Source organism: Bufo bufo, chromosome 6, assembly GCF_905171765.1.
Source record: "Bufo bufo chromosome 6, aBufBuf1.1, whole genome shotgun sequence".
NCBI classification, from domain to species: Eukaryota; Metazoa; Chordata; class Amphibia; order Anura; family Bufonidae; genus Bufo; species Bufo bufo.
The window spans coordinates 257,216,427-257,229,811 of NC_053394.1; the positions used below are offsets into that span (position 1 = coordinate 257,216,427).

General features: G+C 39.0%; 1 protein-coding gene across 14 annotated transcripts in view; it reads right to left on the bottom strand.

Moving 5' to 3' along the window:
- The window catches only part of COL13A1 (collagen type XIII alpha 1 chain), a 263,539-nt gene that overhangs the window by 81,859 nt on the left and 168,295 nt on the right, over window positions 1-13,385 (bottom strand). For all 14 annotated transcript variants that reach the window (XM_040436364.1, XM_040436362.1, XM_040436356.1 and 11 more), the window contains 2 exons: window positions 12,558-12,584; window positions 11,850-11,885 (listed from right to left, as the gene is read on the bottom strand). In XM_040436364.1, coding sequence (XP_040292298.1) covers window positions 11,850-11,885; window positions 12,558-12,584 — 63 coding nt within the window. The remainder of the gene's footprint in view (window positions 1-11,849; window positions 11,886-12,557; window positions 12,585-13,385) is intronic.

Consider the following 13,385-nt stretch of genomic DNA (forward strand, 5'->3'; position numbering starts at 1 on the left):
ACATATGGCCAGGTCCGTACTAATAACATGAATCCTAAACTGCCCTTATTAAACCTGCTTGTGGCTCTATTAGCCCAAAAAAATGGTTTTTATAAGCTGTCACTCACCTACCTAAGGTGCCCAAGGGGTTTTAAGTTAACCCAGGGTGCCCTCCCGCACCCCTCGCCGTCTGGTGCCCAGCGCCGCCTTCCTCACCTCAGCCCCGCCTCCGCAATCCTCCCGTCCTTCTGCTAGATCCGGCGCCTGCGCACTAGGCTCAGCCTGATGCGCCGCGGACTCCTGGCAGTGGCTTCGCTGAGCGAAGTGCGCATGCGCATCAGGCGGCGCATGCGCACTTCGCTCAACGAAGCCGCTTCCAGGAGTCTGCGGCGCATCAGGCTGAGCCTAGTGCACAGGCGCCGGATCTAGCAGAGGGACGGGAGGATTGCGGAGGCGGGGCTGAGGTGAGGAAGGCGGCGCTGGGCACCAGACGGCGAGGGGTGCGGGCGGGCACCCTGGGTTAACTTAAAACCCCTTGGGCACCTTAGGTAGGTGAGTGACAGCTTATAAAAACCAGTTTTTTGGGCTAATAGAGCCACAAGCAGGTTTAATAAGGGCAGTTTAGGATTCATGTTATTAGTACGGACCTGGCCATATGTTTAGCTTATAGGGCTCAAATCTCGTGACAGAATCCCTTTAAATTTGTTAGGTATGGTGTGAAGGTTGCTTCAGTAGGGTTTTTTAGATGGTCCTCAGTCATCTGGCTCATTACTGGAGCATAAATGTCTGCCATTAGTGCTGACTAGTGGCTGAGCTCAGGAGAAAATATCTGCATTCCGCGTTGTCATCTCCACTTTATTGTTTTGTGTGGACTAAATAAATCCAAGTTTGTACGTAAAAGTAAAAACCTTTGTTGTCTCTGAAATGTCAATGTCAACTGAACCAAAAATGACCGATTCTAACATCAAATATATAGATTTAAATTCAGCCATTAGAGTCCTACCTTCAGTCCTGGCTCTCCCTGTTCACCCTTTGTCATTACCATGAATGAATAAAAGAGTAGACATAACAGAAAACAGTAGAGATAAAGAGCAATATAGATATAAGATGCAAAACAAAACTGAAAATTCTCAGCATAATTTGCCGTGCAGAGCTGAAGAATATAAGACAAGGCACATGCTGGCATGACATTCAGTTTATTTAGCTATGTGTGGAATGAAGGCTTAGTACACAAGAACAGAAAGCACAACATGCGTGTGAGAATGCAGGTGTGTGTCGTGCCAGTAATGTACTGGCTCACGAACAGAAATCCTTTCTAAAACCAAAGTTTGGAAACTGAAAAGGATGTATTTACTAACATAGAGCCCTTAAAACCCACATAAAGCAATGCGCTCTACATAGGTATGTGCCGAATTTCAGTAAGTGTTTAATATAATTTAGCATGTTATTTTTATCCATTTCATAACATATAATACTCAATCTCCATAACTTTTATTTTTCTTGAGATGTCTATGAGATGCAAGGTAACCTTCTATTATTTGGACTCTTGGTGTGCTTTACACTAAAGCTCTAGTCTAGAATCTCAGTGATTCTAAGCCACATGCCACCTTCAAATACTTAAAAGCACAGGGTGAAGACATTGTAAGTACCCTCATGATGTAAACCTTGGTTCTGCACCTTCCATATTCTCTTAGGGGAGATTTATTTTCCACTCATGTCACTTTTCTTGCAAATGGCCTTCATCATTTTTCAAATAGGGGGCATGGCAAAAACTGAATGGGGGTGGGGCCATCACCCTGGCACATTTTTCTGGCGTAAATTATGACTGTAAACTGGAGTGGGTTTCAGGTGGATGGACTGCAGGAGGATGGTTTTAATTTATAACCAGGTGTGCACCTCATCATGAATTAAATGCATTCAGTGGTGGTACAGGGGATATCAGGACCGGCGTAGCACACTCCGCTCTTGATAAATCAGGGCCTTATTAGCAAATATCTCAAATTTATATAGGGGTAGTCTTCTCGGTGCCAGACTGGGCCTTTCATAGCTGCCACTCTTCAAGTAGCTTGGTACCAGACCCCTTTCCTTGTTATCTGAGATGATTATTATATGCTTTAGTAAATGGCTCCCAAACCCTTACAGCTCTTTAATGTGCCATGTCCCTCATTTTCCAGCTTTCTATTTGTCCCAGATCATCCCTTGCCAATTATACTGTGTGGGACATTTGTTACTTATGACATGACTGCAGAGACATTTTTTAATCCTATAGCTAAGCATTTTGTAAAAATGAAAAATTATTGTATCTACGTTTTGGTCAATAAAGGAAACACAACCATTGCCTTCAGAAATCTAGTCTGTAAGAAAGAGAATAATATGTCATTGTGTCTGGTGATTGACTTCAGGAGGGAAGTGCTTATAAGTAATGTTGTTGCTCTTCCAATATGGATTCAAAGTTTCATTGAGCATCTTCTGCAATTTTTCCATTTTGTGTTTGTGTGCTCACCACCTTTCGGTGGGTGCAGAAAAGAATTCGGTAGCTACAGACTATAACAACATTTAGTAGTAGGAGGTTGGTGTAATGAGTCTATGGGGTATAGTGCCCTGTGTAATTCTGTAGCCTAGGAATGGAAGTGGCGAAAGTTAGTGTCATGATATAAGGGGTAACTAATAAATGTTGGTAGTCACTAAAGATGCAGGGAAATTTGTTTTCTCTGAAACTGCATAGTAAGGAGTTCACTGATAGATAATGCTGGTGGTAGAAGCAGAAGGGTATTGATCAAACACCAATCTAAATATCTGATGGATATGTATATAGTTGAACTGAGGTTCAAAGAAAGACATAATATATGTAAAAAAAGTTTTGTAAAAATATCCTTAATGTATGTTCGTTAAATGATTTTAGTGCTGTTTATAAATTTATCTTAATGTCCATGTGGCATGCAAAGGCACACCCATTTAAGATTTGTTTATAGCCACGACCGGAAGGGTTTAAAGGAATGATATAGTTCAAACCATCCAGAGCTTCATGATCTAGACTTGACGATGAGTCAAAATGTAGTCCTTGTCCATCTATTGGAGGACTGGCCTACCATGGTACTCAGTTTTCATCATGACTCACTGTAGTTGGTTTGCTTAAATGGGGTTGGACACTTTCTGGGTAGTGTTGACCAATGTGTTTGTGAGATGATTATATGGCACTTATTAATATAGCCTTTGTTTAAATTCTGTACCATTTTCTAAATTTCATAAGTTTTGCCGTCTTGTTTGCCAAGTATTTTGTGCTGTCCACACAGAGGTCTTGTCCATAAGATGGCCGCTGATGGAGGGTCAAGTGATCAGGCAAATCACCTCCATGTGATGTCTCCTCCGTTTAAATACACTACACCTGTCATCTACACTTGTAATATTGAAAGTCTAGTGCAGGAGCAGTGTGTTTGAATGGAGGAGACATCACATGAAGGTAATTTGCCTGGTCACATGACCCTGCATTAGCCTGCTCAGTTGGCATGTGTAAATGCACCTAAAGACTCTGTACAAGGACAGTGCAAGGATATAGTGTATTTATAAGGCTATCTATGTTTGGCTAAGGACTAGTGTTGATCGAGAATATTCTAATCGCAAATTTTTATCGTGAATATTGGCACTTCGAGAATTCGCAAAGATGTAGAATATAGTGCTATATGTTCGTAATCGCGAATATTCTCGATATTTTTTTTATCAGTAACCTGATTGTGGGCCAATGAGAAGGTTGCAATATCTTTGTCTGAGTTTAGCAACATCCCTAGCAACCAATAGGAAAATATAAGAACCTCCCCAGCAGCCATTTTCTACAGTTCTTCTGCAGTTCTGATAGAGAGCAGTGAAATTACTGTGCTCTGTGCTTTCATCTGGATCCTATTCCTTATCCAATTACATTAGATAGTTAGTTAGCTCATATATATAATACAGATAGTTAGTGGGAGATTGTCAGCTAGGTTAGATAGTGATATAGTGCCGGGTGTTAGGTAATGTGATAGGAATTAAGCCTCATTCACACGTCCGGTCTGTGCTCAGATCCGTGAGCAGGTGGTCAGTGATGCATCTGTGAAGCTGTCTGTGAAGGATCCGTGTTGGGTCCGTGTGTCCGTTTTTTGCTGTCCTTGTTGCATCCGTGATTTACTGACACTGAACAGCTGAAAAATTATTTTCGAAGAATCTCTTCTTAATGATCCGTGAAACACAGATTTAACACGGATGGCATCCGTGGTTTTCACGGACCCATAGACTATATTGGACGTGATGGACCCGTGAACACGGACAAAATAGAGCATGCATCCGTGCTAAAAACATGGACCCACGGCCGTGCTAAAACACTGATGTGTGAATATACACATTAAAATAAATAGGACGTGTGCTGTCCGTGGAGAACACGTACAGCACACATCCGTGAAACACTGACGTGTGAATGAGGCTTTACTGTGCACACATATGTGTTACATACATGCTACAGACATAGTGCTGTGATGTCACAACAATACTTAGTGCACCAATCAGTAATATGTAGTCAGACCTGATAAAATGTGATGTTGCATGTATCATTAGTGACGATTTGCACAATCGCAAAAATAATGACTGGAGATCACGATTTCTAGAATTCGCGAATTTATTGAAAATATTATGCAAAAAATTAGTGAAATATTGCGAAAACGAATATTGCCTAGGCCTCTCATCACTACTAAGGACAAGACTTGTCTATAACATTTTGATGCAGTGTTTTTTCTTATTACATCTTAATATAGTAGATTTTATTTGTTTTGTCTGTAATTTTAGTTCAAAATCATTTTAGCATCCATTATTCAGGTGTCCCCTACAGTGACATAGAGATACACGATTGCTGCTTAGTAAGAGAATATTGTATTATCATTCTATCTATCTATGAATATCTGAGATACATTAAGATAAAAGCAAAATGCATGTTCAAAACACATCAATGCCACTCAGCATGACCAAAACCATTCATATATACCTTGGCACCTGCTGGTCCGGGAAGCCCATGTGCGCCTGGTAAGCCAGCTTCACCCAGTTCCCCCTAACACGCAAGACACATAAGTGATACAATAGAAATATACCAAGCTACCTCAAAATACACCAACATTAGAAAACAGTTCTATAGTCCCTAATGTATACCTCAAGGCAACAAAACACAATGATAGGTATCATGTGAAATGTTTTCAAACTCTCAATACCAGGAATCAAAGGTCATGTCATGTTATCCCCTTGATATAGCTGACAGGTCAAGAGGGATCATAAAAGAGAAAGAAGTTTTGATACTGTTTATCCTGATGGTAGTGCTCCTTTAATTTGAAGCAAACATCTGCCATAGACATAAATATAACGATAATTATTGCATCTATGGCATTAGGAATGGAAATCTGCTCCACTGATTGGAAACCTTATTGTAGCTTCTTCTAGAATTTCCTTCACCTCTACTAGTAACTAACACAACCCCGGAATCTAGCTTTCTAACACATGTGGAGCAATGCAAATACCTGATATTTCCCATAATATGATTTTCCATGTAATCTTAAGTATAAAATGATCCATCATTGTTGTTTTAGGCTGGGTTCAGACCTGAGCGTATTTGATATGCGCGTTTAACGCGCGTTTTTGTAGCGCGTTTTAATGCGCGTTTTTTGCGATAGTAAACACGCGTTTGACGCGCGTTTGTTTGATTGACTGCAGTGTCCTATAGCCACAAACGCGCGTCAAAACGCCCCAAAGAAGCTCAAGAACTTGTTTGAGCGTAGGGCGTTTTTCAGCGCGTTCAAACGCGCTGTAAAACGCTCAAGTGAGAACCAGGGCCATAGGGAAGCATTGGTTTTCATGTGTTGAGCGTTTTACAGCGCGTTTGAACGCGCTGTAAAACGCTCAAGTGTGAACCCAGCCTAAATGTGCCAAGTCCATATCAAATTCAAAGGGAGTTACAATTTACAGCTATGTACAAGAAGACTTCCACCCTAAGTTATATCATCTTATGCCTCAATATTGGCTGTGTAAGAGAGGGATACTAAAGAAAGACAAAGGAAATAGGAAATGTAGTTGGACAGTTTTGAATACATTTGCGGGTCAACTTGAACTTGTACAGTAATAATAGTGTCAAGTTGATAATGTCCTTTCTGTTCCTGAAAAGAGAAGTGTCTCTAGAGTACATCAATGTCTAACGTCATTTATGAAACAATAGGCCAGATTTAAGAAATTCAAAAGTCAAAAAAATTTCATAGGTTCACTCCAGCTGGGGAAAAGGAGGGGGTGGCAAAAAACTTGAGTAACAATTTTCTGGACATATTTAAACATGATCAGAACTTATCAAATACCTTGTGATGTTTAATACATACATTTGGTGCAAATAATGGCAATGTTCTGACTTCAATAATTCCCCTCATGATAAATTTCCCCCTATGTTCACCAAAAAATCCCAATAAAAAAGAAGCGCACTTTATGGCTATGAACAATGCAGGAATTTATCGCAAGGGGAATATTTAAAGTCTGCATTGGTGTACTTTGAGCCAAATTTATGAATAGTTGCACGTTGTTTAATTTGGGACATCTTTAAAATTGATACTTTTGAGTAGAAATACTATACAAAGGTTTTTTAACAAACCCCCTACTGGAGTGATCTTGTCACCTTTCTTGTTAATTAAAAAAAAAAATGCTCGGTAATAAATCTGGAGTGAAACTCAATAACATAGTTAACAATGCCCAATTTTCCACCCACATTTTAAAGCTGGAGTTGCAAAATTTTTATGTAAGTCCAAAAAATCTTAAGCCCTATTTTACGACTTTTTAAACCCACAATTCTAGAAAGTGGTGCTTGATTAATTCAACCCAAAATGTTAATCTTTACATTATAAACCACGGGGAAATTTATTAAACATCGCACTACAGAATTCTGGCTTTAAAATGTCACAACTTTTTGAGGTTACAACTAGGGATGAGCGAATTTGATATTTTGAACTTCGAGTTCGTGTTGTGGTATAAGCTGAATTGCGTTATGGATTCCGTTACCACAGACCATAATGCAATTCCATGACGGAATGCATTATTCATTCCGTCATAATAAAAGTCTATGGCCTGCATAACGGATCCATCTGGTTTCCGTTAAGCTCATCCCTAGTTACAACATTTTACATTTTTACACCACTTACTTCTGTTGGGTGGGAAAGTGGTCGTGGTTTATCATTGTGACTTTTTTGAAAAGTCACAAAACAAGTTGAAAGCATAAAAAAAAAACTGGAGTAGCATAAATGTTACGTTTAAAGATGTGCCAAATTTAACAAACATGCAACATTTGATGAATTTGGAGCAAAGTATGCCAAATAAGACTCCAAATTTTACACTCATAATAAATTCCACCCCACCCATATCTCAATTTTTATGTCACATCTTCCTTTTTGATGCTTTTACTGCCTTAAAGGCTATGTGCACCTTCACAGACAATTTTAATGACTCCTATACAAAAAATATGAAGCAATGTTTATTATTAACCCCTTAGTGACCAAGCCTGTTTGGGCCTTAATGACCAAGCCAGAAATCTGACATGTGTCACTTTAGCAGAGAATTACTTCGTAAAGGTTTTGCACATCAAAGTAATTCTGGCATTGTTTTCTTGTCACATATTGTAATTTACTTAGGTGGTAATTAATTAATTAATTAATTTTTTTTTAGGTAGTAATTAATTAATTTTTAATATGCGTATCTTTATTAAAAAACTTAAAAATCTATGAAAATTTGTAAAAATTGGCATATTTTCCTATTTTCAACTGCAATATTTTTATCAGAAATATATTTCCACATCTTTAATTTATTTTGGCTGCACTTACCAAAAACTATTTCTTTTTTCATTTAGGTGACTTACCATTTTAACATAAATAAATAAAAAATGTAAATACATATTTTTTCCTGCAACAAGCCAAGTTTTCAGAGGCTTATTAGTGTCAGAATAATAGAACCCGCCCAAAAGTGACCCCATTTTGAAAACTAGACCCCTTAACGTATTCATCTATGGGTGTAAGTGAGTTTTTTGACCCCCTAATCTTTTAAAGAAATTAATGCTAAGAAGGTGAAAAGAAATTAAACTTAAATTTTTCACATAAAAGTGTCAATTTAAAGACAGTTTTTTCTACAAAGCACATGAAAATGAAGAAATACACCCCAAAATGTATCACCCCATATCTCCTGTCTTCAGAAATATCCCCATTGTGGCCCTAATCTTGTGTCTTGACACATGGCAGGGGCCAAACATAAAGGAGCACCCAGTGGCTTTCAGAACCATTTGCTTGAAAATGTTTTAGGCCCTATTGCACACTTGTAATGGCGTTGAGCTGCCAAAGCAATAGAAAACCCCCATTTTGAAAACTACGAGATAATGTGACAGTTTTATTAATACTATTCTTGGTTAAATATAATTTTTAATCTCTTTATATTACATTTTTTGTTAGGCAAGGTTACCAAAAATGGCCGTTCTGGCACAGTTTTTATTTTTTGTTTTTTACAATGTTCATCTGACAGGTTAGATAATGTGCTATTTTTATAGTGCAGGTTGTTACGGATGCGATGATTTCAAATTTGTCTACTTTGTTTGTTTCACTTTTACATAATAAAGCATTTTTGAAAAAATATATCATGTTTTTGGATCTCCATTTTCTGAAAGCCATATTTATTTTATTCTTTGGTCTTAGGTAGGGTGTTATTTTTTTGTGGGATGAGGTAATTGTTTGATTAGTACTATTTTGGGGTACTTTTTGATCACTTTTTATTATACTTTTTCTAATGTAAGGTGACAAAAAATGGCTTTTTTTTATTATGGTGTTCACCAGAGGGGTTAGGTGATGTGATATTTTTATAGCTCTGGTTGTTACAGACGTGGAAATACCTAATATGTATACTTTTATTTTTATTTATTTCACTTTAACACAATAAAAGCATTTTAGAAAAAAAAATATGTTTTTGTGTCTCCATTTTCTAAAAGTCATATTCTTTTCATTTTTTGGGAGATTGTCTCATGTAGGGGCTCATTTTTTGTGGGATGAGGTGACGGTTTGATTGTACCATGTTGGGGTACATACGACTTTATTGATCACTTTTAACAGCTTTTTGGGGAAATGAGTTGGGCAAAATTTTAATTCCATCATAATTTTTTTTATTTTTTACTATGGCGTTCACTGTCCATGGAAAGTAACATGACTCTTTCATAGATCAGGTCGTTACAGACCTGGTGATATAAAAAATGTATATAATTTTTAATCAATTATAAATGTGCAGCTGTAAGAAGAAATTAGATTATTTAAATAATTTTTAATTTTACCTTTTTTCACTTTTTTTTTTACATCTTTTTAACCCAGACCCACTTGGTTCTTGAAGATCCAGTGGGTCTGATGCCTCTATAATACACTGCAGTACACTATACACTGTACTGCAGTGTATTGTGACTTTACACTTAGCCTGATCAGGCTCCTGCCTTTAGCAGGAGCCCGATCAGGCTTAGCTACACCATGCCACAGCAGCGCAGCGGCCCGATGGGAGAGGGAGGGAGCTCCCTCCCTGTTAACCCGTTCCATACAGCGTTCCCTATGGACCGCGGCATGGAAGGGGTTAAACGGCTAACATCTGTGCCAGCACCGATGTTGACCGTTTCAAGCAAAGTGTAAGCTGAATGCTGACACTCTGCTAACCGCTTGGCCATCCTGAAACAGATCGGGGCGGAAGGGGGATCTTCAGCGCTGCCGCCGGCCATTCTGAAATTTGGGGGGGCACAATGAACACTGGAGCCTACAGGGGAGGTTAAATAAATCGGGGCATAATTACTTATTATCTCTCCTCTCCTGAGGAGAGAGACATACTGCAGGGGTGGCGGCGACCGGCTTATAGTGTGCGCATGCGCTGGGCCGCAATCTTTCTTGAGGGCGGGGGGTGGTGAGGATCGGGACCCAGCTTTTCCTTATGGGGAAGTTGGGGGACCCGATCCCTGCACCAGAGACTTTCTCCCTCCTCTCTTACATGAGAGGAGGGAGAGAGTTTATTGCCAGTAGCTCTGCTGCCAGCATTTTCCGTAATGTTGTCACGGTCTCTGATCACTGCCCCGAGCCCTTAGCTACCTCAGGTAGCTGCGGGCACAGAGCTCCAGCTCTTGATTTAACTTGGGCTGAAGTGCCGCCGTAAAAAGACGGTGCTCCAGCTCAAGGCCCCTTAGTGACCACCGTAAAAACACGTATGGGTGGTCACTAAGGGGTAAAAGTGTACCCAGCCTTTCTGTAAACTTTGCATTAATCAATAGTACAGTGTGTGTACATGAGGAATAACTATCTCTGTCCATAATATCACTTGTATCTGGCATTTTAGCAGTTTTCCACTTTGCATACTGACTGTGTAGTTTGCAGTTATCTCAGACATTGTGGTGGAGACTAGCTGCCATCCACTGCACACAGAAAGTGGAGGAGAATCTGCTTCATAACCTTCTCTTACTCCCTCAGAAGCAGCCCTAGGATCTTGGAGGACATTACAGAGAAGTACTGACATGTATGGCTGTAAATATATGCTTCCTATTTAGCTATGAAGTCTATTTGTCTGTGTGTGTGTGTGTGTGTGTCTCCTTAGCCCCTGCTTACTCCTTCCCCCTTCCCCTTCCCTCTCTACAGACCTCTCCATAGATGTATTGACATGTATAATATGATCCTTTTGTGGAGCTGACCTGTTCTGGATGGGTTTAAAGTGTTTCTTTGGTAATAATGCTAATTTACCAAGTGCTAGCAGCCTGCAGCCTGCCCCCACTAAGCTATGGCTTAATACTTACCCACTCCCTGCTGCTCCAGTCCTCCATGCTGCCTCTGGTGTCTCCATCTTGTTCTCTGCAATGTTTTTCTGTGGAGCTCCATGGTTATGGTCACATGCTCTGCTGCAGCCGATGACTGGCTTCAGAGGTGACATGCTGCCTGTGGCCACAATGGAGACACCAGAGGCAGTGCGGAGGACCACAGTGGCGGGGAGTAGGTAAGTAAAAATTTTGAGCTTAGAGGGCAGGCTGCTGGCATTTGATAAAATGTCATTATTACTGGAGAACTCCTTTAAGACATTTTTCTAAGTAAAAAGCAAGGGGAGGGCAAACAGCTGATAATATAAGAACTAGACATTTCCCACTGCTAAAAAATATTACAAAATTTCTTGTGGTTGCTTGTACAATTGATTTATGCAGTGTTATTTGAAAAGTTAGTGACCATTTAAACATTTTCCCTCATTTTGTCTCTACAGCTCCCCAGTGGACCTATGCTGTTACACCTAGAGGTTGTGCTCTCTCTGCCACTGCCGTGCCCTCTGCACTTTGATTGACAGGACCTGGCATTGTAAACATCATCATGCCTGGCCCTGTCGATCAAAGTGCAGGGGGCAAGGCAGTTGCAGAGAGAGGAGAGCCTTTAGGTGTGAAGACTATGCCCCTTTTGCTCCTAAAGGCTCATCTGCATATATTAAAACATAATTTTTTGCAGCAATACGGGCACATATGAACATGGGACCAACACAGGTGCCTTCAGCTGGAAAGCTCCGGGGTCAGTTAGTTTCATAGGTGCAAATATGCTGACAGATGACCTGTAAAATTTGGTAAATTAGCAAGTTTACTATTGTTACATTTTGCGTTCAGAGAATTGTTTTCATTTTGTTCCTGGGAAACTTTAAATTTTCATTTTATGGACTAGTTATGTTCAAACAACTAAACATTAAAAATTGTCAAACTCTACACATGATTAGATTATACCAGTACAATGTTTATTCTGTACAATGTTTTCAGATACTCAGCGTTCCTTTGTTGCAGCTCAGTGCTCCAAAAAAAAATGTTTTACCTTCCTTCCTGGAATTCCTGCAGCCCCTGGTTCTCCCTGCAAAATAAATAATCCTATAAGAGTTTTTTTTTTTACGGAAATAGCAGATGTAAGGCTACATTATCAATCCTGCTATATTTTCATGAAGTTCTAGAATACAACTTTTCTAGACGATCCACCTTGTACATCAGGTGTTAGCATTTCTCAATTCATTTGCCAAGAGGTAAATATAATAATAAATAAATACAAGATAAATGTTTCCAGTACACCAGAAGATGAAATTATAAATTGGCTACAAAGAGCATCTCTTGCTAAGGAGGATCAAGTATGTCTGTATATTACTCAGACAGTTCATTGATTTCAATAAGAATTGTATAATGCTTTATTTCTCCTGAGGTGGCACTGCAGGGATATTAAACACTTACTGCCAGGTTCCTCCAGAAAGAATAGCTGATCTTGGTGGTTTCTAGTGGTAGGACATACTGTGATCTGAATATTACTGGACTTATGTAACAAAAAGATGTCCCCTATGGAAAAACCCTTAAATTCAATTTTTATAATGCAGGCTGGAGGAGAAGAACAATTTGACATCAAATGCTGACCTCTGATTAGTACATGGGAATATGACTCTGATTGTCAGGAGTAATGCTATTTTTTTCCTTTTCTTGGTTAAATTAACTATTCATTTTTTAAGCTTGTTAAATTTTTATAACCAAAACAATTCTTTACCTGTGGCCCCGGTGGTCCAGGCAATCCCTAGGAATATAACAGAGCACAAAATGAGAAATACTAATTGTTATATGGTCAGTAAAGTTGAATTCCAATCATGCTTTAATCAGGTAAGCAAATAGATTTAGCTAAACTCAACGTAGTAATGAAGCCAATGGACGGCAGGGTCATATGATACTTAAAGTGCAGGTCCATTTTCAGATAATTCAGATAAAAAATACATTTTAATATCTTCTGTTTATTGTTCACAGCTGCATTCACAATTCTGTAGAGCTAAAAATCTCCCACTATTCTGAGCTTTCACTAGTGATATGCATTATAGAAAGTGTAAGATTCCATTTAGACAGGCTGATGTGAGGCTGTATGAGCATTGATTAATGATATAAGAAGTGGATTGGTGCTCAATTAAAGGGTCTTTTATATCGTATGGAGAACGAACAAATGGTTATTTTTATTTTAACCTAAAATATCTAATTTGGCTGAACGAAGATTTGTTTTGATGGATGGATGATCAGGAATGAAGGACCAATATCAACACAGCGATAATTTGCAGTAAAATCAAGATATTACTTAAACTTCAATATTTTCCATGGGAACAAAACCAGATACAATGACCCTTGCTAACATTGCAAATAATCAAATATTAATGTTTGCATGGTTGCTTGCAATTTTCTTTCCCATAAGGAAATAGTGAAGGTCTGTGCTTGGCAATGCACCAATTTTACCATGAAACCTGTTTTACCACGTAAACCTTGTCATAGAGCTAACTGTCCCACTAAATCATGAAAATTTAGCTTATATGCATCTGACAAAAAATAACTATACAGA